General features: G+C 38.4%; 1 protein-coding gene across 1 annotated transcript in view; it reads left to right on the top strand.

Moving 5' to 3' along the window:
• The window catches only part of LOC134354260 (serine/threonine-protein kinase BRSK2-like), a 1,028,846-nt gene that overhangs the window by 936,462 nt on the left and 64,780 nt on the right, over positions 1 to 27,604 (top strand). Inside the window, 4 exon segments of the mRNA XM_063063164.1 lie at positions 4,505 to 4,628; positions 13,112 to 13,292; positions 18,707 to 18,796; positions 20,811 to 20,858. Of these exon segments, the coding sequence (XP_062919234.1) occupies positions 4,505 to 4,628; positions 13,112 to 13,292; positions 18,707 to 18,796; positions 20,811 to 20,858 (443 nt within the window).

Raw genomic sequence — 27,604 nt, 5'->3', positions numbered from 1 at the left:
TTAACAAGGTGAATTAGTTGGGAGTGTGTTCGCGGGGAAAGGAAATTAATTATTTTATTCAACAGTCCATTATTAACTCTGCAAAAAAGATGAGATTCGCAATCCTACAGCTGTCACAAGATTGCAAATTATCCTTTATCCCATTCATTCATTGGTTTTGTACCATGATGTGGATGATCATGGTCTTTGACCATGATGATCTTGGCAAATTTTTGCGCAGAAATGGTTTCCCATTGCCTTCTTATGGGCAGTGTCTTTACAAGACGGGTGACCCCAGTCATTGACAATACTCTTCAGAGATTGTCTGCCTAACATCCTAACCAGGATCTGTGATATACACCAGCCGCTCATACGATCATCCACTACACCTTGCCCAGGGTGACCTGCAGGATAGCAGACAGAAAGAGCACCTTACTGCTTCTTGGTAGAGATATATCTCCACCCCACCACCCAATCCTTTATCTACCAATGTTAAAATATAAGTTACTATTAAATCCAAACCTTGTCAAGCTATGTTGGAAATCCTTCACAACTCAGAATTGGTTCATGAGAAGTTCAAAACAGAAGATAACTGTGGAGAGGATTTAAGAGAAGTTACTGAACACTTTGGGGGGGTGGGGGGTATGCCTTTAGGCTGGTGGCATTACCACACCTAATGTGATCTTCAGAATGTTCTGTTGAGACCAGGATGGTGTGGGATTTGCTCTCAGAGGTTTAGCAGCACTGATTAAGCTTTCCTAAGCAGCACACAAGGCAGCTCTTACGGTCAAACAAGAACCCAGCACAAAGTGAGTCGTAAGTTTCAGCCAGTTGAAAATCTTTGGGAAGTTAGGCAGGAAATTACAAACTCCCTCATTCTCTTACATTTTCATAATTCCTACAAGTTTCTCATTTTAGTATGGAACAAAACTTTATTTTGATGGCTTTTAAATTGATAGCATTAATTCCTACTAATTAAAATTGTATAATTATAACAAAAATATCTTTCAACTTTATTTTGATAAATCCAGATTAATTAGTCTTAATCAAAACATAAAATGATGGGATCAGCTAGGTCAGGCAGCAATGTATGGAAAAGAGAAACAGAGTTAACCATTTAGGTCGAAGTTGTAGAAGTCAATGGGTTAATGGGCATCATTAGAGGGAGCGAAAATGAGCAATATTTATGAAATGAGTGAATTAAAGAAGGAAAATACAAAGAAATGCAAAAGTTGCAAAATGCAGAGCTGTAACAGTTGCCCAGCAGGTCAATGGAGAGGAAAAAAAACTGTGAGCCAATATCACAGGGATGATTACAACAGAAATGGCCAATTTCCTGAAGTCAAAACAATTTACCTGAAGTTAAATAATTCCATTGCAATGTGCCAAGATGGAAGATGAGCTGCTGTTCCTCAGCGTATGTTGGACCTCTTTATGCCAGAATGCAGAATAAAGTGTTATGCTGCAGAGAAGTGCAGTGCAGGTAAAAGAAGTTGCAAGGTCATAACAAGGTAAACTGAGAGAATCTGGTCCGCCAGAAAAAAAGGAATCACCTGGTAGCCACCCATTTCAATTCTACTTCCCGTTCCCATTCCAACATGTTAGACCATGGCCTCTCCGTGGAGATAAAGCCACACTCAGGTTGGAGGAGCAACACCTTATATTCAGTCTGGGTAGCCTCCAACCTGATAGCATGAACATCAACTGCCACCCCCTCAGCATTTCCCATTCTTGTTTCCTTCTCTCACCTTATCTCCTTACCTGCGCATCACCTCCCTCTGGTGCTCCTCCCCCTTCCATTTCTTCCATTGTCTTCTGTCCTCTCCTGTCCTTCTCCAGCCCTTTATCTCAACTTCCCAGCTCTTTACTTCACCACGTCCCCTTCTCCTGGTTTCACATATCCCTACCACCTTGTACTTCTTTCTCCCCTCCCCCACCTTCTTACACTGACTTCTCTTTCTTTCCAGTCCTGATGAAGGGTCTCAGCCCAAAACGTCAACAGTTTACTCTTTTCCATAGATGCTGCCTGACCTGCGGAGTTCCTCCAGCATTTTGTCTTTGTTGCTTTGGATTTCCAGCATCTGCAGATTTTCTCGTGTTTGTGAAACTTATTGTATTAGCGAACCATTCAATAGTCTGATAACAGCAAGATAGAGGCTGTCCTTGAGGGTGATGGTATGAGCTTTCAGGATTTTGTATCTTCTGCCTAACGGGGGTGGGGAGGTGAGGGGTGGAGCAGAGAAGAAGTCCACGGTGGGTGGAGTCTTAAATTATGCTGGTTGCTTTGCCGAGGTATAGACAGAGTCCATGGAGGAGAGGCTAGTTCCTGTGACGTGCCCTCAAGCTTTCCTCATTCAATATGATCATGGCTGAGACCAACCCAGACCTTTTGGATCAGAAAGGTTTAGAGAGATAGGGGCTAAATCCAGGCAAACTGGAAGAGTTCAGGAAGGAGTCTTGGTTGCTATGGACAGGTTAAGAGTCCTGTTTCCATGCTGTGCAGTGACTCAGGTCCTCGTCCACTTTTAATGATCAGCAATTATTCAAACATCTGACCAGGCCAGACATCCACATTACACCAGCTATAAAGGTGAAGTCATCCAAATCCCTGGAAGGTGTGTTTGATTTAATGTCAGGGCAATTGATCATCATTTTGACAGAGGTACTGAGTATTTCCAATTTTTTTTTTTGATTTTCTCTGCACTCAAGAATTTTCTCCCGAGACCCCCTCAGGTCACCATCCTTCTTTCTCTTTTAAGATGTCTTTTTAAACCTACTTTATTGATCAAGCTATAATGATATTTCTTTAGGTGTTCTGGTATCAACACTGTTTGATCGTGCTCCTGTGAAATGCTTTGGGATGTTTTGAAATGCTGCAGATGCTGTTTGAATAAACATTATGGGGTTAGGCTCCACCTGATAATGATCTTCCCAATGAATTAACTTTGTTTTTTTTTGACAAAAGACCTTGAAGGCCAGTATCAACACAAATTGTGCATTAATGTCATTTTTATCTTATCTCTTGGAATCAGCTCCTTTGGTCATCCTCAGTCCAGGGTTGTATTAAGGTCTAGGACTGTGTAATCCTTCTGAAACTGAGCATCACTGGGCAATTGCTTGTGAGTAAATGCTGCCTGAAAGCACAATCAGTAGCTCCTAACTTCACTTTGCTGATCGTTGGGAATAGACTAAGAACATAAGAAATGGAGGCAAGAGTAGGTAGATGCCAGCATGAGGCTTGAAGAGTCACCTGGATGGAGTTCCTTTTAACTTGGAATGTATCTTAAGTGCTGCAGACAGGATGTTTCAGTGGCCTATTTTCTCTGCTGTGTTCCTTGGGTTCAACTGTTTTTTCTCTTTATAAATTGATGAAACACCAGCCTTTATGATTGTAGAGTCCTCATGAGAATGAAACCCTGGTGAGTTCAAAGGGTATGTGAAACTGGGACCTAGTGAGTTTACAAGTTACATAGAAAGAGAATACTGGTGAGTTTAAAGGGAACACAGAAATATGTTTAAAGCAAATAAGTAAAATGGGGCTCTGGTAAGTCAGGTACTGAATTGTCGGGATTTCAAAACAATGGGTAACTTCAAATTTTATTTTCATGCTTTCACCCTGGCCTTAGCTGATTTTGAGTTGAAGATGTTAAATGGAGTCTCTTCCTGTTAATTGTTTCATTATGTGCCAACATTCTTGACTGGACATGGCAGGACAGCAGAGATCTCAACTGATTCATTGGTTTTGCGAGTGTTGGCTCTGTCTATTGTTATACTGTTTTTCATTGTTTGGTAGTCTTGTGTTTTGGCTTTCCTGAGTTGGCACATTGTTCCACATTTCTAACTAAACCATTGATTTAATAGTAGTGGAAGTATAAAAGTGAAGAAATGTACTGTGTTTCGAGCTACATGGTGGCAGTATTAAAATGGTCCTGTTGCTGATGCCTCACAATAACCGATGGATGCCCAATTTTGAGCTGCATCTTAAATACCTTGTTATAAGTTGAATGGTTAGCAAATGTAAATTAATTTCAAATTGTTGTAAGCAGGAAAAAAATTACTTCAGATTACATGATGCAGTTGACTCACTGCACAAAAGACTGAATAAAATGCATTAATTAACAAATCTGTCTTTTAGCTGTCCAGGTATAGGTGGTATTTACGCAATCTTTTAGTATCATGTTCTTGAAACAGGGATCTAATATTTTCTTGACAATAATTGCTCACAGCTGTGCATGAGAACAGGTTTCAATGTTTGTCTGGTTCCATGGGAAATCCTTTTGATAACATGATAGGTTTGACAAATTGTGATCTGACACATTAACACATGTATTGAGGAACTGTTAAAAGCTGACAGTTCTTCCTTTACTTGTCCAACAGCTTATGGCATGATTAGTTAACCCAAGTTCTCTTCAATCAAACGTGCACTGTGGTAACCCATGTGAAATAATGAGTAATGGTGACTTGTTGAGTGGTTTGAAAATGTTTCGGAAGTTGATGATAAAAATATTTGTTTCTAATTATTTAGACTTGCCAAAAAATCATGGTTTGGTAACTTCATCAATCTGGACAAAGAAGAACAGATATTTGTGGTGATCAAGGACAAGCCATTGAGTTCCATTAAGGCAGACATTGTCCATGCATTTCTTTCAGTAAGTAATAACTTTTGTTGAATATATAAGGGGAATTCTAAGATTTTCATCATTGCTGCCAATTAAGTGGATGCTGTCTTGATGACCTTCAAAATATTTTTACATTCATTAATAAATATAGCACACGAAGTTTAGCTACTTTGGCTAGAATATGTGAAAAATTATTTTCTAATGACAAAACCCTTATTAATTGGTAACTTCTCACCCGCAATCTGACTTGAGGAGTTTTGTACCCACAGCACAAAACTGTTCAATTGATGTGAAATGATGTGAGCATATGCCACGAACTCCCGTGGTGCATGGCATCATGACCTTGTATACACGATTAAGAAGAATCATTAAATGGATGTCTAGAATCTTTTCTCGAGAGGAGGAGTTACAATAACGATGGGCTATTGTGTTCACATTCTAACATCTATGTCAAGCAAGTATCTTGTTAACTTCGTAAAATTTACGAAGAACTGGGATAAATGCCACTATAATAACAGAGCAGAATACAAAAGATATTCTTACCATTTCAATAAATTACTATTTTGGCCTTCAGGAAGAACTGTTCATGTATGAGATTCAATGATTTTTTTTTGTATTTCTGAGAACAAGTTAGCAACAGGTGTGGGTATCATGCCAGAATTTTCATGGTATTTCACACAACCTGTACACAAACCCTTTAAATCAAGAAGTGGAACCTGGTAACATAAATGTAAAGGAGTTTTGAAAGGTGTTGAAAATAACATTGGGTTGCATCAGTTATAATCGTGCAGATCTCTTGAATCTGGGATTTTTTTTTTGATTGAAATATTGCAAATTATATAAAAACAAAAAACGCTGATGAAAGGCACCAACACCATCTCTGCTAAATCCTCCAAAACCAAAGTCGCTGCCCTGTCCCAGGGTGATGTCCACAGCACTGAAGCCCTGATCATGCTCAACCAGCTTCATTAGAAGGTGGCGGGAGGCAAATGTGTGGTTGGGAACCCTTCTAATTGCACGTCGGATAGGAGACTTCTGAAGCAGGGTCTCTACTCCATCAGAGCAGTGGCTTCTGGGGGGACAGAAATAACACAAAGGTGTTCTCAGAACCTCCTTTAAAGAGGTAGCATTCTCGCTGCTTTATGCCTGCCACTGAGCCTATCTCACTTTAACCACTAGACAAGCATCCAGAAAGGTAACAAGCACTTTGTTTCCCCAATAGGAGTGTAGACCAGGTGTACGCAACTTAGTCATCTATCTAATCAAGCTCTATTTGTCCCTCTTGTAGCCCCAATAGTGATCTTGCACTGGCCTCAGAAACGCAGGACCAGAGTAGAAGTATTTTCAGTGCCAAGGGACAACTTGTGGATAAGAAGAAGATAAAATGTGTGCATTATGTGGCACACATGTATAAGAGTGTCGGCAGATTTGAGCATCACAGTACGCGCATCAACAGAACCACACTTTGACAATCTGAGCTTCCGAGTACTAATGGATTAAACAGCAAGTTGTCTCTAAGGCAGTGTTCACTACCTCTGATCTTCTTCCAACTTTTGGCTTGGTGATTAGCAGCCTGGGGCTGCTTCTAGTCTCTCCAAAGGAAAAGGGAATCATTAGTTATCCCAGAAAGCAGCAAGCATTAAAAACAGTGGCCAGAAACAGTACATCAGGAAAAGCACAAGCCGCCTGGTTTATAATCCAGTTCCACCTCCCACCTAGCCACACCCATTAGCAATCACTTCCCATCTCCTCCTTACTCTGCCTCTCTCCTTTCACAGCGAATTCTTGTTCCTGCCCTGCCTCAGATTCCCTACTTTATCCTCTCTACCTTTACCCACTTCATTTGTTATCATTTACCTATATACGTGTATATAATGTATATAGAAACAAGACAATGTTTCTCCGAACTATGATGTAAAGCACAGTAGTACACATAATACATGATACCTTATGAAGGTAAGGATAAAATCTACAGATGAATCACACATAAATAGCAAACTAAAGTGCATTAATATTAAATATTGTACTGGAACAGATTAACTAGTGACACATCAAATATTATGCTGCAAGGAGTTCAGAAGCCTGATGGACTGGGGGAAGAAACTGTTTCTCATCCTGACCATTCTTGTTTTTATGCATCAGAGTCTCCTGTTTGATGGTAGAAAGTCCAAGAGGATGCTGAATGGTTGGGTGGGAACTTTAATAATACTAAGGCCCCTGCACATGCAGCACTCCTGATAAATATCCCCAATGGATGGTAAGGAGACCCCTATGATCCTCTCAGCTGTTCTCAAAGTCCTTTGTAGGAACGTCTGGCCTGATGCTTGACTACTCCCATACCAGATGGAGATGCAACTTGTCAGGACACTCTCAGTGGTGTTCCTGTATTCCCTTTCCCATCAGCCTTTCTATCCCCTCTTCCTTCTTTGACCTCTTTTCATACTTCCCTCATCTTCTCCCTTTTCCCTCATAGTTCCCCATCCACCTTTATCTCCCATTTCCTGTCTCCTACCCAATTCATGTTTGTCCTTCCACTCCATGTCACCAGTGAAGCATCTTCTCCACCCTGGATCAGAATCAGATTTAGCATCACTAACATACGTTGTGAAATTTGTTTTCTGCCAGCAGTACACTGCAAAGACATTTTTTTTTAAAATCTCTATACGGTATATCGTAATAAAAAATAAACAAACAAGCTTTATTTGACACATGCAGTGAAATCTATCATTTTCATCAAATTAAATCAGTGGGGATTGTGCTACAAATGTCACACTTCTGGCACTGACAGCATGCACAGTACTTACTAAATCTAATGCTAACCATACATCTTTGGAATATGGAAGGAAACTGGAGCACCCAAAGGAAACCCCTTATAGACAGACTCCTTACGGACAGCGATGGGAAACAACCCTGATCGATGAATACTGGCACTGCTGCATTATAAAGAGAGAAAAAAGGACTAGTGAGGTCGTGTTCATGGGTTCGTAGACCATTCAGAAATCTGATGACAAAGGGGAAGAAGCTGTTCCTAAAAGATTGAGTGTGGGTCTTGAGGCTCCTGCTCCTCCTCCTTGATGGTAGTAATGAGAAGAGGGCATGTCCCCGATGATGAGGATCCTTAATGAAGGACAACATCTTTATGAGGCACCGCCTCTTGAGAAGGTCCTCAATGGTGAGGTGGCTTGTGCCTATGATGGAGCTAGCTTCATTCAGAAGTGACTTCTGATCTCAGTTCCAGGCGTGAGTGCATAAGTTATGCATAACTGCGAGAGCCAGCAAATCTTTGCAGACAGGCCTCGCTGGAAAATCACCACATTTCACCAACGATTTCACTGTGTGGTATGAATAAGTGCCTAGGACACCAATTAAATATTTGAATGAATTGAGTATTATCGTGCGCAGCTCATCAATGAGATACGTGTAGCAGGTCTTTTATGGTCAAAAATGAATTCAAGTTAAAACTTGTTTAAAAATCTGTGTGCATTTGTAATTTTTTAAAACATTAATATTAATCAAAATGGGGAAAATAGACTGCTTAACTTCATTGTTGTTGTTGTTCGTCCATCGTACATCGATGAGGACCTCGACACCTTTATTGATGGTGTCGAGACCAGCGCGTGACTTGGATTTAAGTGAGGGAGAGTTGTGCAGCGTCAGCCTCACTCTCTCTTCCCAATTCCCGTCTGGATCCAGTGGCAAGACAGAGTCGAGACGGCTGGAGATGGGACTAGGCGCAGTGGATGACCAGGACGTCTTCTGTGTCTCGTCCTGCTCTACACGTTCCACGACGCTTGCAGAGGCCGCCTTCTTGACCGTTGGACCTTCCATTGGTCTCGTCCGCTCAATCCGCCGGAGTCTGTCTTCACATGCTGGGATAGACAACTCCCTATCTCACCGAGGGTTTGAGACCCGTCGGCTACCCTCACCTGGTTTAGCTGGCTTGTCGAAGCCATTGCCCGGGGTGTGGCCGCTGTCGCATGCAAACAGCTACGGGGAGCCACAGGTGAGAGCTGAGTGCCAGGTGGGGACCACAGGTGGACTAACCGCCTTGAAAAGGACGCGACATGTTACCCCACCAGAGGTGATACCCCTCCCTGACACCCCATACACCCCTTCATTACATTCTTAATGAAGGAAGGTTCCCCCATTCAGTTGGATGAGTCAAATAAGAATTGAGTCTGCCTTTAGCTTCCTATAATTTTGAGTTACTTCTGGCTCAACACTGAGAATATTGAAGGAGAAGGAGGTCACAGGCACTGCCGGCTGCACTAAAATCCAGAATCTGAATTCATTTGCTTTGCATTTACCCGGCAATTTCAAGCTGATGAGCTCTGAATATCATCAGTATGACAGAAGAGGCTACATTTGTTACAGGCACCTTCCTTGCCATACTTCTCATTCTGGAAAGATACAAAGAAGGCAGGAATGAATGTCTTTAAATCCTTCACTGCAATCTTGGAAACGTTTTAAAACAAGATGTTGTTACTTCAGTTCTGCTCTTTTTTAACATGGGTTTGAAGCAGTGTCCTTATACGTTACTAGAGGTTACCATGGCTAACTTTCTACAGTGCTTTTATTGACTCCCATTATTAAAGCTTGTTAAACTTCATAAGAAGAGAGCAATGATAAGAGATGTTGGCATGAATAATGACTACTTTCTGGCTCTGGAGGTCACAGTTTTCAGAAAATATTATTTTAAATTGATTGTACATGAATGCAGATGACTTCACATCGGGGAGTTCTCTGAATAAATGTTCCAATTCATGCCTCAAGTCCGAACTTAACATACTTCTCCTGCTTAACAATTTGTTGGTGTCATTTACATACAGTGGGTGGACAGGGTGATTAAGACCTTTTTGAATGTTTTAACCTTGTGCTGTTGAAGGGAACTGAGAAGCAAACTCTCAGTACAATCAGGGAAACTGTTTTTCATTCACTTGCACAAGCACTGCCATAGTGACAGAGAAGTGCCATTTTAAAATCTGAATGCCTAAAGATTCCAGACAGACAAATTCTCTAACTTATATCAATGTGATTATTAAGATGCTTTTCTTTCTTGAATCATAATTATGAAGTTCAGGAGTTGTCGATCACTGTATGTGACCCAGGAGACAATAACACAGCCAATCTCTGCCAGGACACAAATTGGGTTCCCTGGCAGAGTTTATCTGTACAATTGTAATGAACACAATGTAAATGCACTTGACGCTCTAAAGTTGGCAACATTCAGTGTTGGATCTTTCGTGATGCCAAGGTGAGACTTGTTCCTCTAAGTGCAAGATCTAGCAATAAAGGCATGAAGTTGGTCTTTGGCAGCAGCATGATACAGGGAATGGTGAGTCATCTGCCTGTTTGACAGCTGAGGAGTGACGTCACTTAAATCATCATTAAGAGAAGAAAGAGGATTCGAATTGTGCAGCAGTTGTTTGAGAACGTGATGCTTATCAACAGGATGTGGCTAAAACTGAAATAATGGCAATAAGGAAGAATTTGATAAGTGATTAAGGTTTGGAATTTTATATTTATGTAATATTTGAGTAATCTTGTAAATATATTTAATTAAGCACTCTTGTTCATTCAAAAATTCCTTATGGGTTATATATACATATAAATATGTGAATTGCATATGTCATCACACTCACTTACAGTGAACATGAAGTTAGATTCATATTTCAGACTCCCATATCTTCCTTTGAATTAGTTTAATGTTTTGAAGTTACAAACTATGACATTGGTGACAAGCTATTTATAAAGTGAAACAGAGATAGTTACCGACCTGTTGAAGCACAGCGAGTCATTTGAACTAAATAAAATGCAGCAAGTAAAAAACCACAGCCCAGTACACACTCAAGCATTCATGGTTTAAAAAAAAAATGCATACCATCTGTTCTTCGGAAGGAAAGGCATGATAGAGTTTAAAAAAGAAGAAAACAGAAGAATTCAAGGGTTCATAAAAATGAATATTGGGTGATAATAATCATTTTAAAATGAGCAGAAATGGCTGACTGCATCAGAAAGATTGGCATGTTTGATTCCACAAGAGATAGTTGGCTTATGTATATTGAGCAAACTGAACAGTATTTTGAAGCAAATGAAATAGCCAGTGAGAAATGAGTACTAATTTTGCTGACTGCAATGGGTTGTAAGGCATACAGTTTGCACTGAGGTTCAACTGCTCCAACCAAACCATCTGAAATGAGCTTTGCTGATATTGGGAAAGTGATGCAGGAACATTTGGAACCAACACCATTTTTGATTGCAGAACACTTTAGGTTTCATAAGTGGAATCAAAAAGAAGAGGGATCCATTTCGATGTACGTGGCTAAATTGAAGAGATTGTCTGAGCATTGTCAGTTCGGTAACGGTCTTAAATGTTGCACTGACAGAATGTTTAGTTGGTGGAATTTGACAAGAAAACATTCAAAAATGGCTCCTAACTGAAGCACAACTTGCATTTAAAAGAGCAGTTATAATAGCTGTATCAATAGAAACATTGAATTGCAGTCAGGAACACAGAGTATATCAAACAGGCAAAAATAAGTGGACTGCACAGAGAAGAGAAAAAGATACAATGTCAAGTTGCAGTTTCAAAAAGCACCTATCTGCATGCAGTTGATGCAAAATCTAATAATGATGAGAGCGACACAAGATTAAGTAGCCTTGAGGTTTACAGTGTGAACATTCGCAATAGACAAGCAATATGGCTTCTGGCAGAAGTGAACAGCAAATTAATTAAAATGGAAATGGACACTGGCTCAGCTGTTTCAGTCATTCCACAAAATGAGTTTGAGTGACAGTTCAAAGGTACTAAACTGAAGCCAGCAGATATCCAACTAAGAACTTACTGGAAAAAAGGTAATTCCTGTTGAAATGACATAAGTGACAGTGAAATACAATAACCAACAAGCCACATAGAGATTTTATGTGATAAAAACAGGAGGAACAGCATTGTGGGGACATGATTGGCTGAGACAACTACAACTTGATTGGAGATCCATCCACTAGTTGCATGCCACATTCCTTGCAAGAGAGTCAATTGAAACTAAATTTTATAAATTACTGGATGATGCCATAACTATATGTTGTATTCCATGAACCATTGCCCAATAGAGGGCAAACAGGTGTTGGTACCAACTTCTGTGCCTTTGGTTAGCAAGCACACTGGACCAAGGAAAAACCTTGCTCAGAGGAATCATGAAATTGGTTCAACTACGACAGTTTTTGTAGCCAACATATCTGGGAAAGCTTCTGATTTGTTAAACAGGCAGCCATTTGCAAAATGTAGCTTGGTTTTATGCCGGAAGAAAGTTCAAAGAGCTTCAGGAAAGTTGCAAGCGTTCGGCTTTTCTGAGTATAAAGAATCAGAACCTATGCTGTGTCCATTAAGGTTTTGCATGAACTTCAAGTGGGAGACAAAAGCTGTTTCTAAAAGTAGATGCAGTGACCAAAGCCCAGCTGGATGAGTGGAAGAGGAAAAAGATTGGAGTCAATGGAGATATGAAAACATAGGATTTGTTAGATGATGTTGCGGATGAGGAAAGCAAGAGGAGAAATCAGGTTGTAAGGGAAGGATTAATAAGAGAATACTCCATTGAACTAAATGCACCTTCCCAAGACCAAGATGTACAAAATAGAAGAAGAAGGAAGGTGGCTGCCACTGTCGGAACCACTTCCTGCAGCCTCTCAGTCAACTCCTACAACCGCCATGGAAGTGGCCCCTAAATCTGAGATTGTTTCACAGCCACAAATCTCATCTGCCAAGCAGAGTGATCTCCCTTGTCAGGAAGGATGTTATCCAACAAGAGTAAGAAATCCTCCACAACGATTAAATCTTTAGGCCTGAATAAAATTTACTATTCTGTGGATGCTTGCAATATATATATATATATAGTTGAGATTTAAGCGTTGTTCATTTCAATAATTAATTACAGGTTATATGTATCAATACGTGAATTACATAAGTCATCACACTACCATGTGATATGTGTGCACCTCGTTTAAATTACGCGAAGTTAGACGCACATTTTAGACTCCCATGTCTTCTTTGAATTAGTTTAATGATTTGAAGGTACAGACCATAACAATTGATACATAGAAAGATACAAACTATGGAGAAAGAAGGAGTAGTGAGGTATTTTTGTGTGTCTATGGGAAAGGCATGCCACAGACAAGATGGATCAAAAGATGTCCTCCTGTTCTCTAAATTTCGTTTGTGCTATGAAAATAATAGGAGAAAAGTTCTAAAACTAGAACAGAATTCAGCTCAGAGGTGCTTAAGAATGTCATTCAAGCGTATTCACTTGTACCAACTACATAATATTCTGAAAGTGACTGCTGGTTTGTCTGCTTTGCCATTGGAAAAGCATTAATTTATTTAAAAGAATTTAAAAATTAAGACACCTGCATGCTTGTCTGAAGTGCCTGACTCTTCATTGTATGCAGTGATAATCCTTAAAGAATTTCAAGCCTATTTCTGTTATTAACTAATGCTGTGTTCATTTCCTGAATTGCAGATCCCCAGCCTAAGTCACAGTGTCATGTCTCAGACAAGTTTCCGAGCAGAGTACAAGTCCACTGGGGGACCAGCTGTGTTTCAGAAGCCAGTTAAATTCCAGGTGGACATCACTTACACAGAAGGCAGTGAGGCACGGAAGGAGAATGGGATTTATTCAGTCACCTTCACACTGCTGTCAGGTAACAGCTACAACAAGGGTAATGGGAGTAGCTGTAACCTTATTAACGACAGGAAGGGAAGTAGGAGGGCCATTTGAACACACTCTGATTATCTCTGGAACCTCTACATAATGTTTCATTTCTGAGTAATATTGCATTCTGTGTCTCTTTAGGTCATCAATGATGTATTATTGCAGACACTGGAACAGATGGGATATGCATATTGAATTCAAGAGGGGAAAGAAAACTTAGTGGGCAGATAACAGCTTTGAAGGAATTCCACAGATTAAACATAAAACTGAATTCTAATGCATTCTAAAAATTAAATATTGATTTTTTTCACTTCTGTGAATGCTTCATCCAAGAAATATAATTATAAAAAGAAATACGTTAAGCTTATTTTCACAATATCACAGTTAAGCCCTTTTTAGCTCTCAGTAGATTGTCTGTCCTGTCTTTTAAATTACTCAAGTAATTTTGTGTAAGATGACAGTCTGAATCAAATTATGGCTGTAACGCAGTGCATTTACCTAATTTGTCATTAAGAGTTGAAAAAGGATCAGTTATCTCTTCCCAAATTTAAGGACAGAATGTTTCTTTTTTGAAATATATTATAAAGGGGCATTTTACAGTAGAATACAATTCTATTCCGAAATTATTGGCTGTTTATAGAAATGGTCTGGAACAATGATACAAATTCATTATCGTCACTGGCAGATCGATCCCGACCTTTTGAAGCCATGTTATTTTTTTTATCTTATTTGTATTAGAGAAAGTGTTAAAATACTATTCAGATAGCTGTTAGCATTGCAAATATAAATAACAGTGCTTCAAAACTGTGACCTGCACAGGTGTTTTCCCTGTTGTAATCTGTAGAGCTGTGGCTGAATATGTGCAAAAGTTCTGATTTTCCAATGAGTATAAAACAGAATATGCTTGGAACATGGAGCAGGTCAGGCGGCATCTGTGGAAAGAGAAACCAGGTTGACACTAAAAGTCAGAACTGAATTTTGCCTGTCCTACTGAGTTTCCAACATTTTCTACTTTTGTTTCAGATTTTCGGCACCTATACCTTTCTTGATCTTAATCTTGAAGTTTTTGACACTAGTTCAATTTTTCTTGGGTTATTCCAGTAGAATATCAATATATATGACCAGAAACAGAGGTGGATTGACTTGGCCAACATGTAATTTAATAGTTATGTCATCAGTGGCCTTGAGGAAAACAGTGCATGAAACAGGCAAAAGCCACTTCAATGTAACACTGATAAATAATCCTGCTGCTGTGGTCAGAACTTGGTTAAATTTCAATTGAGAATCATAGAAGGAATTATGTTATACTTCCGAAAAGAAAGCAATTCCCACCCCCGCCGCCACCCATGTTCCCATGTTTACTGTAACGTTATTAGCAGATAAAGTTTAAAGTTTGTGGGGGAGGGTGAAGGGAGGAGCCACAGTAAACAACTTGCTTTCAAAACCAATTTATTACAATTTATGATATAAAATTTGTGAATAATTAATGGAACGCCAACTTCCATTGACTTTATTGATTTGTTGAGGTACAGCACAGCATAGACCCTTGCATCCCTTTGAGCCACGCCACCCAGAAATCCCCCGATTTAATCCTAGCCTAATCGCGGGACGGTTTACAACTACCAATTAACCTACCAACCAGTACATCTTTGGACTGTGGGAGGAAACCGGAGCATCTGGAGGAAACCCACATGGTCACAGGGAGAACGTACAAACTCCTTACAGACAGTGACAGGAATTGAACCCAGGTCACTGGTACCGTAAAGCGTTGTGCTAACCACTATGCTACCCTGCCATTCCAGCACAGACTTGTCCCAGAGATATTCTTCTAGCAATTTGATGGTTGATTGAATAACTTCCATATCAATATCAGCATTGTTTTTTTTTTAAATTAGTAACTAGTGAAATTACAGTAAAATATAGTACCGTCACAGCACGACATTATTCCAGCTCAGGGTGTCAGAGTTCAATTCCAGTGCCGTCTGTAAGGAGTTTGTACATTCTCCCCATGGCCACATGGATTTCCTCTAGGTGCTCCGGTTTCCTCCCACTGTCCAAAAATGTATCAGTTAGAAGGCTAATTGGTTATTGTAAATTGTCATGTGTTAAATAGGTGGGTTGCTGGGTGGCATGGTTTGTTGGGCCGGAAGAGCCTGTTCTGTGCTGTATCTCTAGATAAATACACAAACAAGCAAATAAAAAAATAGATAAATAACTATTTTGATTATATTTGTTTTAAAGGGACACACTCAAATATATTTTGACATTGCTAGATGGGTACTCTAATCGGTCTCCCTTTTTAATCTCTGACACAGAAGCCACATTTTGCCAGGGTAATATGTTCAGTAAAGCGTATTCCCAAATTGATCTTCATTTTGCATAATGCAACACCCACGCTGATCCCTGTCTTCATTCTGAGTCAAAGGTGGCAGTACAAAGTGCTTCTGAAAAGAATTTCTATTTTAAGAACCTTCGACAACAAAAAACCTCTGACCTGACTGCATTCAGAATGACAGTTGATTTAAGCTCCTCCAACACGGCAGCTCAGTGATTGGTGAAGAGAGGATAGTGAATTGTAAAATCAAATTTACAGCACTATAAAGGACTCTGCAGGTAATCATTAGTGTGTGACAGCCTTTCATTAAAGTGGCACTAACTTCACTCCTGGGAAAGATGAAGTAACATTCACTTGCAAAAGATATGTTTGTGCTAAATGACTCATGATGCAATTTGTGTCATTGCACCTTACTTTTAAGTTAGAGTAAGAAAGTTACCAAATATTTCATGGTTACATTATTAATTAATAACCAAAGGGATGGAGCAATCAATAATTGCCAATAACCTGAAGACATAGAGGTTTTATATTTCAGCCCTCTATAACATTACTTTAAAGAAGAGGACTGGAATATGTTAGCTTCCAGATTTCATTAGAAAGCTACTGGCGATGGGGAGGAAACTTTCAAAAACAGGGAAAGATCATACAGTCTAGAAGCAACTCATCAGTACATTGCTGCTCGATATGGGATCTCATGGCTGGTGAGAAGATCTGTCACGGAGTTAACATCATAGTGTCAGGAAGCATTGAAATAGGCCCATTGATACAAGTGGTCCACGCCAACCAAGATGCCCATCTAAGTTAGTCCCATTTGCCATGTTTGGCCCATATCCCTCCAAACCTTTCCTAGTACCTACCTGTCCAAGTATTTTTTAAATATTGTTAATGTATTTGCTTCAACCATATCTTCTATCAGCTTATTCTATGTACGGACTACTCTCCAGGTAAAAAAAAAAGTTGCTCCTTAGACTCCTATTAAATCTTAACCCTGTTACCTTAAAGCTACAGCCTCAAGTTCTTGATTCTCCAATCATGGAAAAAGCATTTATCCTATCCATGAACCTCTCTACGATCACTCCTCCTTTACCTACATTCAACCTCTATCCATAACTCAGTCACTCAGTCCAAGCAACATGTTCGTTAATTTCCTCTGCATCCTTTCCAGCTTAATGGCATATTTCTGACAGTAGAGTGAATAAAACTGAACACAATATCTTAAACATAGCCTTGTATAATTGCAATGTAACATCTCAACTTCAATGCTCAGTGCCCTGACTTACAAAGGCCACCCTCACCACCCTGTCTACCTGTGACACCACTTTCATGGAATTGTTATACTTTTAAAAATATCCTAATTGGGTTCTTCTAAATTCATGAAATTGGCTTGGCTTTGCAGAAACCCATTTCCATTTTCCACAAATAAAAATTTGATAACATTTCTAGCTGATTAGCATTTTTCTAGTTAATTAGCATTATCCAGACCAACATTTACAAGCCCCTACCTTATTTGATTGGGTAACTTCACCACATCCCCAGTAGCAACAGGGCAAGACTCCTGTGCTTAAGCATTGTGGAAATGACCCTTTTAACTCTCCATACCTCAGGGCTGTGTGTACATCTCCCCACCAACACATTTAGTGCAGCAATAGCTGCATTATCTACCCACCATTTCATTTTCAAATTTAAATATTAATATATTTACATCAGCAAAGGCTGAAGAATGGGCTGTGGCTTTAGTTAACTCCGTAAAACAAGGAAGAACTTGTTCTATTGAAATACATTATTATTTATGTCAGGAGAACAAGTTTCATGATTATTGGTGTGTAACCACTGATGTCTCAGATTCCTAAGATTCTTCTTACAGCCTGAGAATTGGGACAGTGTGCCCACTAACATATCCACAACTGCAATCTCATCGGTTCTGTTATTGACCAAAAATACTCTCAATTTCTGAGCGACCGGGCACAGTGACATGTTGTGTCCAGAGGACTGCTGAAGGAGCTGCAAAAGCATACCTGAAGAAAGGAATTGGATTTTAAATAGCAGTCAAGATCCTCCAACATCAGCAAAAAATTACAAGAATGTCATGGAGAAAATGTAACACGATATTGCTGGGACTCGTATACCTGGGTTATGGAGTTAAGTAGTTCAGAACTTTATTCCCTGGAGCAAGGAGAATGAGAGGCGATTTGATAAAGCTGTACAAAATTATTAGAGGTATAGATGAGATAAATGCAAGTAAGCTTCTTCCATTGAAGATGGGTGAGATCTGAACTAGATGCCATAGGTTAAGGGAGAATGATGAAATATTTAAGAAAAACCTGAGGAATTAGCTTCTTGACTCAGAGAATGGAACGAGTAGCCAGCAGAAGAGTTGGATGCGGGTTCGGTTTCAACTTTGAAGACGAATTTGGATAGGTACATATGGATGGAAGGTTTATGGCCCAGGTGCAGATCAATGGGACTAGACAGAATAACACTTGGGCATGGACTAGATTGCTTGAAGTGCCCATTTCTGTGCTTTATTTCTCTATCAATCTAGCCTGCAATTCATTTGTCAAGACTTATGTTTAGTATTTTGTGAGGAACCTCTATTAAAAGCAGCCTATCTCTCCACAAGGAATTTGCATTCAGTTGCTTCCCAGAAGCAGCTAAAAGTGTATTTCATTCATTTTAGAAATATTATAACAAAAACATTTGTTGAAGATTCAGAAATGGGATCACATAAAGTAGAACAAAAAAAAATCCAAGGAGAAGATAAGGAAAATATAATTGAGTCCAAAACTGTGAGCTAGTGTTTGCCACATTTTTCTGGAAAAAGTTTCACATAGCAATAGTGGCAAACAATCATTATTTTAATTTCTGTGTGATAAAATAATAAAATAGATAAAGTTATTTAGGTTAATAATTAGAGTAATTTTCTGAGATTCAGGACGTGGTCAGGCTGAAAAGAATGTAAATTATGCATTGTCTCTGATGCTCTGTGTCCATTTAGCTGAGCATGCTGTGCCTACAATGAGCATGCAGCGATTGTTCCTTTTATCTTTAATTCTCTGCTTCAATTCTAGGTCCAAGTCGTCGGTTCAAAAGAGTGGTGGAAACAATTCAGGTCCAGTTGTTAAGTACGCACGACCAGCCTTCTGTGCAACAATTGTCTGGTAAATATTAAGTTTTCTTGGAAAATGGATAATGTTCTAAATCGTTGCCATGTTATATGGTTTTAAAGACAATTCTAACATGATTTCACTATTTCCATCCTGACATGTAATTTAGATCTCCCAGTGTTAATATTCAGATAATCAGCCCTTTAATCTGCCGGTAATTGTAAAATTGATGGAATAAGAAGTTCAGCTTTTATTTGGTTTTTCTCCTGCAATTTTCAGAATCTTGCATGATTAGCAGGCTTCCCGTTGCGTTAATTATTTTTACAGAACTGAATTTGATTACATCATTGTTACTCTTCGGGCCAATGCAATAGAAACCTTATTTCAATCTGCGAGCTGCATTGCATCTTGTAAGAGTAAAAAAATCATTCTTTGAAGTTGTATTACATGGTACACAAGTTTTGTCAACTTCAAACAAAATCTAAACTAAAACAAAGCATTTGCTCCTGGATTGCAAACTATTTTCTTAAAATATAACATATTCTAAGGAAGGAAAGAGTGCAGTTCGGCAGTTTCACAGTACCATTCTATATGTGTAAAACTCAATGAGGAAAGTGAGAAATTGATAGTGTCCTATGAATGAAAGAGTGGCTTGTTCTCCATTGCACTAAATATACCATGAAGTCATGTCATAAAGCCAATGGAGCACAGGTTCTGAGGCAGAATTAAATTTGCATATGTTACCACAGTTCACATTTGGCACATACAATAGAGAAATATTTCTGGGCTACCTCAGGGGCCTGAAACAATGTAAAGTGTGCCCATCTCCAATGTGGAGCCAAACAGATGAACAGAAATTGATGATTGTTGCAATGGTACTCAAATATTGAGTCCTACATCCCATATTGAACAATGCACATGGTTGGGTTTTGAAATGAAGGCCCATAGAAACGACTCTCCATATTAAGCATGTGAAAACATTGCATTCACAATGATGTCATTTTGAATACATTCCTCGTCTCTAACTGATGCAATCATTAGTCCCGCAGCTAAAATGAATTATGGATATATCTGAAATACAGTAAAAATCCAGTAAGAAATATAGGCATTTTTAAGCCTATATGTATCTTCAGGCAACTCAGGGAGGCTAAATTTGCACACAAAGACATCCAGGAGCAAATCTTTCTTCCCTCCACTGGAATGCTACTCCTTGTACCTCCAAATCTCATTGATAGCTTTGTCTATGCAGCTGATGCTTTATGTATACCTTTATGGTTCAAATGTTATCCAGTTAGGTGATCAAGTGGAATGATATGGTTTCATTCTATTTCCTTTTTGTTTTGTGGAATTTTACCAATGTACATGTAAAAATTTTGGTGCAAATTTTGGTAAAAAATTGAATTTTTCCAGTAATTTTGAAAACTAAGTTTCAATGTAAAATTACCTTTTAGATCTGTTTTGTAAAGTGTATTGAGATTTCTGCAATTTTTATATTTAATTATATTTGGGTGACCGTAGCAAATTGTAACAGAATATTGCTTTCTTAGGGAAACTACAGTCAAACCTTAGCTCATTTGAATGTATCTGCCTCATGCTAAGCAAGTTAAGTTTCCCTCTGGAATCCTGGGTAACATTAACAGTGTTTAATCAAAATATTCTAATACTTCCACTGCCTTTGTTTTCCATCCCCATCTACTGACTACACTATTATGTCATGACGTGTGTGTGCTATCATTCCATTTCCACATCTTTCAGCTCCCTGATGAACTGTTTTCACTTCTCTCTGCTTATTCGCTCCATCTTGGCGGTCATGGGATTCTAGAATCTCATCAACGCTGCAACTATTAACCCTAGGAAGACTGAATTGTTTCCATGTCAGAAGATCTGCCATTCAACAGATACAGTTCAAATAGGGTCACGTCCTTGAACAAATATTTTGGGACCTTTATTTTTAAAAATTGCCATTTTAGTATTAATCTAGTTATAACTTATTTGTCTGCATATTCTTGTTTTGGATTATTGGTCTATGCAGTAAAGAAACATGTACCTTTCTCCTCCTGTAATCCAGCAACTTCTCACTGTATGCAGCTGCTGACTGGCAGACTTTCAAAATGTGGTAAGAACCACCACCCCCCCACCCCCCCCCGCCACCCCACCCACCAATCACTCTTATTCCTGTGGAGAGCACTATCTTATTTCTTTTTTAAGTTTTCAGATTTTGAATCCACGCTTCTGACCACACTTTAGTTCCTTCTGTTGCTGGTGCTGCATGTTGCAATATGTTATAATTAGCTCAGTCTTATGCAGCAGCTGCTGGGTGACTTTGCCTGCCGGATAGGCTTGTGGTGCATTGAGATGCCTTACTGCATTTTTGTTTTGGCAGTGAATGAAAAGATCGCAGCTTTAATAGTCCTGTCAAGATGAGCCTCAGATTACTTGATTATTACTGCTTTTCCCGTCAGGCAGTTGCTCACTAACCTAATACTCAGGATTTGCTGTTGCTTTGCTCATCTTGCAATGCACATAAAATGCTAAGTGAGCAGGAGAGCACATCCAGTACCCTAACACCCCCACTGAATTGTGCATGATGACACAAAGATTATTTTATTTGTGCAGTTTAAGTTAAAGTATATCTCACAAATCTTTTCTACCGTTTTATATGTGTACGTGTTTATTATATATTTTTTACAAGTAATTGTTCTTATAAGTTACTTTTAGTGTTTAAAGTGTATTCATAAGTCTGGGTTCTTTTTGCTAATGCTTTTGAAAATATCATTGATAACCTTTTGAGGCCTGCAGTAATATTGATATTGATTGGAAGTGACTATTGTCCCTTTCTTGTGCTCGCATTGTATTTATATTTCAATGGTGCTTGCATTGTAAGTGGCCCAGTGATTCATTTCTGAAATCCACAGTGTAGCCTGATACTCAGCCAAAAATCAGGAGGGACCAAGCTCAGTGGCTGGTGCTAAAATAGCTCTTCTTGGCAAAGACATTGATGCTTAAATTACCCTTAATGCCACCAAATTATGGAACATCAATTTTGATAATTTCTTGTCCAGTTATGCCTTCAAGACATTGCCTGAACATGGGTGCCAATTAAGGACAGAGATAGATTCTGCTCTGACATTCTCCTATGTTGAATTGCCTGTCAACACCCACTTTGTATGTTCATGTGCAGATGACAGAAGATTGAGCAAGATAACAGAGGATTTACAGTATCCATATTTGAGCAGAAATTCAATGTCTTCAGAAGGGAAGGGAGAAAGAGTAGCTATATGTAACTCTCTCTCCATAAAAAGCATTACAAATATAAAATGGTAGAATACATTTTAAATTTGTACTGGCATTTTATCTAATACTATTAAGCTTATAATTGAAGATATGGCAATATCTCATTTCAATATAAAAGAATGTTTGAAGTGAGATTCTGCCCGGAGAGGGTAAAACATCACACAGCAAAGTACAAGGATAGAGCAAGTATCTGGAGGATACCTTCTGCCTGTTGTTGAGGAATAATTAACTACACACAAAGCTGAATGAAATAAATAGCATTTGTGGCTTAATCGTGCTCAAATTAAACAAAGATCTACAGTGCCCTTTTTCTACCAGGACTCTCAGAATCAAGCCTTTTGACCCAACAGATCCATTCAGCATTCATGATCAAAATAAACCTCCCCTGACTTGCTTCACTTCACCGTACTAAACAAAATCTGGAATATTTGGTTCCCACAGTTGCAAGGGTGTTTTTAAAACTAACACTTTATAGCTAATTATTTGGGAAGCTTACAGCCAACACGTTTATCATTCTAAAACATGGAACAGGGCTGACCAATCTTTGTGTAAAGATATATTGGAGGATCCATTTGACATTTGAGTAATACATTTACTCAGTGTCATCGTAGAGAAGTAGTACTACTATCAGTGGGTTTTTAACATGCTGTTAGAAATGCTTTATGTCTGGATCAATACAGCACTTCTCAACACTATTTTGAAATTAACCACTAATGCAGGGCTGGCAAACCTTTTTGAGAGTATGTGCCCAAATTGGCAATAATCTTCTATAAACATTCTCTCACATGCCATTGTCATTTTGAGCTGAGATTATCACTGACTAATAAATTAGTAACAAAAATAATGTTTTTAAGGAAAAGGTATGAGTCCTGTTGCTTATTTATGTGTATTCATTGCTTTACTATAAATCAAAGTATAATTGAGACAGATTAAAATAAACTAAACATTTTAGAAAACCTGTTAAAATAATTAATATTAATCTTTTAAAAAGACAAATGGAAAATAACATCCTTTCTAAACAATATTGTTATTGTAACCACTTACTATCCAAATATTGATGTGTACACCAGGTCTGTGAGGATTTCAAAACGTCTCATCGTGTGTTCTCGCAACCATGTAGCTGGCACCAAGCTGGCGTGAGACATTTCCTGTGAAAACATCTCACTGCTCTCAGCATGTGTAGAATCATTTGCTGCTTCATTCGGCAGTAAAGATAATCATTATGTATCTTTTTATTATGGGTGGGGTTTAAAGAATTGAGGAGTAGCACCTCATGCTGCGTGCCATCTTGGGCATGCACTTGTAGCTGTTCTCTTCAGACTAGCTATGGGGGATAATGCTTTCAGAGAAAGACTTCTGATCCTTTCAGCTGTAGAAGCATATGCAATAGATTCCAGTTAATTGGGACACATCAGGACCAATACATTTTGACCGAATTAAGCAGCTGCCCCAAATACCTGAAGTTTCATGGAAATAGTTACAAAGGTAGTAAGAGGACAAACTACAATTTAACTGAATAACAAATTATGTTATTTACCATAGATATACCATAAAACTGTGTATTACTTCTTGATAGTTATCACTGGAGGTATTCAACCAGTGTACGAGTTCTTTTGATCGATTGTAAATGAACAAAATCAGTACAGATACCTATTGTTGATAATGGACTGCCTTCATACAATACTATTGATAATTGCATCCTCCAAATCTTTATTTTCATTATAAATTTTGTAGCCTGGAGAAAAGTATACACTCAGGACAACAAATACTTTTTTGGGTTTTAATTCTTTTATCTGTTTTAGATGTTTTAGTGCCGGAAGAGGGTCTCCAAACAAATCGAACGAATTTACAACCAGTTCCTGCCATTACAATCTCAGTTTAACTTTCGATCCACACCCTTGTGTATCAACGAATTGCGTAGGCAGTATAAAAATATATAAAGCAATCTGCACAGAACTAATACAAAACTAATACGGTAGTGTCAATTCTGAAGGAACACAATACAAACAACATTAGAATCCCCCCAACCCAGTACCTTATACATAGCAGCGAAAATGTAAGTGAATACATCTCATCTAAGACGTACACACGTGCTAAGCTTCCAAACAAAGACTAAACATTCACGTTACACAGTTACATTCACAATCAGTCATGATACAATAAAGTTAGACAAAAGGTACACTTTGGCACAACTTTTACAAGATATTGCCTGGTAGTTAAATTACAGGAAGACTGACCTACTTGGCTGGAAAGGAAATTTGCACAAGCTACACTATCCAGCGCTGATGCCTTCACTCGTGAAAATCTAAAGCTTCCACGTGTAAAACATGTCAAATTACTGATATTCTCGATTCGCCAACAAGCATAAATGAATTCACATGGATATCGTCAATTAATGCTCACCTTTCCTCACCATGCCCAGTACCTCTGGGAGGAACTTAATCCCAAAGCCCCAACAGCTTCTTCTGCAGAAAACAAAAAATGGTCTCCCCACTATCCCGCGCGTGCTTAATGACATCACCGTCTCCACTTAAAGGCACAGGCAACTACTCTAGCATTACCCGGATGGATGCCTAAGTACACTTTTAGCGATAATGAATAAGATTCAATGGTCACCCGGTTACATAACATTGTATACCTTCAAATTCTTTGTAGTTCCTAACTTGATGAAGTAGTGAAATCATTTCATTTTCATTCCTGACTGTTTCTGGCATCTCCAAGGCCGAACATTTGAAACCGTGGTCAGCAAAACAGTTCTGAATTGTCTTACTAGTTTATTTTTTGCCAACTGTCAGTGACAAAAATCACTGCCTTTTTGAACACAACCACACACAGTTAATGCTATTTAAAATAAGTTCACTCTAAGCGTGTGTAGTGTCTAACAGCAACACAATATATGTGTTTGACGCTGGTTAGAAACTGTTCGACAGCAGACTCCTGTCCCAATTTAGTGGCATAGTGTCCCAAATAAATGAAGGAAATCCCGGCTATTTTCTTGATTAGTTTTTGTTCTTTATGTGTTGTCCCAAATAAGCAGCTGCCCCGATTAACTGATGACCCAATTAACCAGAATCCACTGTATTTAGCTTTTTAAGTCACGTGCTTCTCAAAAGCTTACATGCAAATATAATTGTATTTGTGTAATACAGAATATTGATCAGAATTGTAAATTACCTTCAAATTCCCTGGAATTATATAAAATTGTCAGAAGTATTAGTAGAATCCTGCTATTGAAGATAAAAGTGAAAATGTACATTCTGACCTTTCGGCATTCTTAACTTGAGGCTCCAGTAAGATTTTATCTTTAGAACTGTAAGTGAACCCCACAAAAGCTTTTAATCCACTTTCAGAACTTAATCAGTTAGAGGTGCAGTCAGAAAGATCTTCTTAAAATCCTTTCTTATGTCTACTTTTTGGATTCTTAATAACACTAACATTTTCTACTATCCCACTGCCATATACTTAAAGCAAAAGGTATGTAAACATGCTGAAATTCCTCAGGGCCCATGTATTCTGAAAACTAAAGTTTTGTCATTGTTAAATATCACCCATCCAAATAAAATGTACAAGCGTAATAGATGTAAACCAGCAATCATGGAAGCTTATCAATAACGCAAGATAGGGTACCAGAAGATAAATACACCAAAATTACTCACAAAACATCAGTAAAACACCAGCAAAATTGTATTGTTTCATGCTGTGCCTGAAATTATGGATGAATCTCAAATCCATGGGGCAGAGCCAAAAATGTGTGGCCTATTACCCTGACGACAGAGCCAATACAAGAGGTAGCAGGATTTAAAAGATAGCTAAAAGAGAGCAGGAATTTAACTATAGTAGAATTACACTTGTGCCCACTTTTCCTCAGTCCTTCAAGCCAAATATTTACTTTAAGTTGTGGTTGCTACTTAAATATGTTTGAGAGTCAAGGGCAGCTTCATGGACATAGAAATACATATTCGGGCACATATTTCTAATACCCTCCACCAAACTAATTGATTATCCAGGATTCAACAAGTCATAATTGTCACTCTAAACGTAATGCTAACTTTAAAATAAGTTATTGAATTCTCATGGAAAGTTTTGGAAACTGATTAGTGAGCACTGTATTGTGTGGTGGGACACTCATATCGGTGTTTTAATTTGTGTTGAATACTGAGACGAGACTAGCTAATTCCTAAGCTAGTTAAAAGAAGACAATCAGGATTTACAGTTCTGATCAATATTCTGTCTGTTGCCTCCAATCATCAGTGCTGACTCACTGTCCATATTCACATACAAAATAGAAACATACAGAACTGTGCAAAAGCCTTAGGTACATATATATAGCAAGGTGCTAGGTGAACTTAAGGAGAGGATTATTACATCAGACCATCTACTCTTTCCTTCATAATATCATCTTTCGGGTGGGTTCAGATCTTGATGTTTCAGTTTAATGCAGGGAATACAGCATTCAGCGGAAACATCAAGATCTGAACCTACCTAGAAGTTCCATGTTGTAATTTTGTCATACTGTAATGGACAACAAACAAAATCACTTGCTAAGAATTTAAAACAGAAGTGCTTGAAGAGCTGAGCCAGTCAAGCAGCTTTGAAACTTGTATGCTTTCCATCCAGTAGTGGGGAAGGGTTGTAGACGTGAACTGTTAACTAGTTTCTCTTTCCACAAATACTGAATAGGTTATAGAAGCCTAAAGCAGTAGAACACAGATATACAGGTCCTTCTGCCCAACAATCCATGCCAAGCTACCAAACTACCAAATTAGTCCCTATTACATATCTCTCCGAACCCCGTCCCACCAGGTCCTGTCCAAGTACTTCTTAAATAGTCCTGTTGTAGGTTCCTCTGACAGCTCATTCCATATATACAAACTATGATAAGCAACTTTACTATAAGACAAAATTACACAGTCAAGAGTTCTTCCAGCATTTCTGTTTTTGTTTAATTGCTGCTATACTACCTGTAAATCGTCAGTTGTTAAAAGATAGTTTACGTTGTGGGAATCAGTTCTTTATTTGAAATCTTTACTACTGTCTTATTACCTTGACATTTTTTTTAGATTTTTCAGTCTTTATTTAATTCTCATTATTCCCAGTTCATCTTATTTTTACTTTGGCATTTGGCTGCCCTGAATTAAGAATATGTTAACATATTCATTCCCAGTATATAAACTTTCTTGCAATATGCAAGATCTAGAATGTATTGTAGTACAATTTATTATCAGGTTATGTATATGTTATCATATACTTTAGATTAATATACAGGAAAATAAATACAATATATTTTATGAAAACTATACATAAACAAAGACTGACAAACACCAAATGTGCAAAAGAAGATAAATTGTGCAAATTAGAAAAGATAAATAATACTGAGAACATGAGTTGTGGACTCTTTGAAAGTGAATCTGTAGATCGTGGAATAAGTTCAGAGTTGAGGTGAATGAAGCTATGCACTCTAATGAATAAACTCTCCTTGGGCTTCTGACCAGGTACAGGTATCAATTTTAACTGACTTTTAGATGACAAACTCTGCTTTTGTCATTGGGGATGATGCCTGCAAACACA

This window comes from Mobula hypostoma, chromosome 11, assembly GCF_963921235.1.
Source record: "Mobula hypostoma chromosome 11, sMobHyp1.1, whole genome shotgun sequence".
Taxonomy (NCBI): Eukaryota; Metazoa; Chordata; class Chondrichthyes; order Myliobatiformes; family Myliobatidae; genus Mobula; species Mobula hypostoma.
The sequence above is the reverse complement of the archived record's forward strand: the minus strand, read 5'-3'. Positions and strand labels throughout refer to the sequence as shown.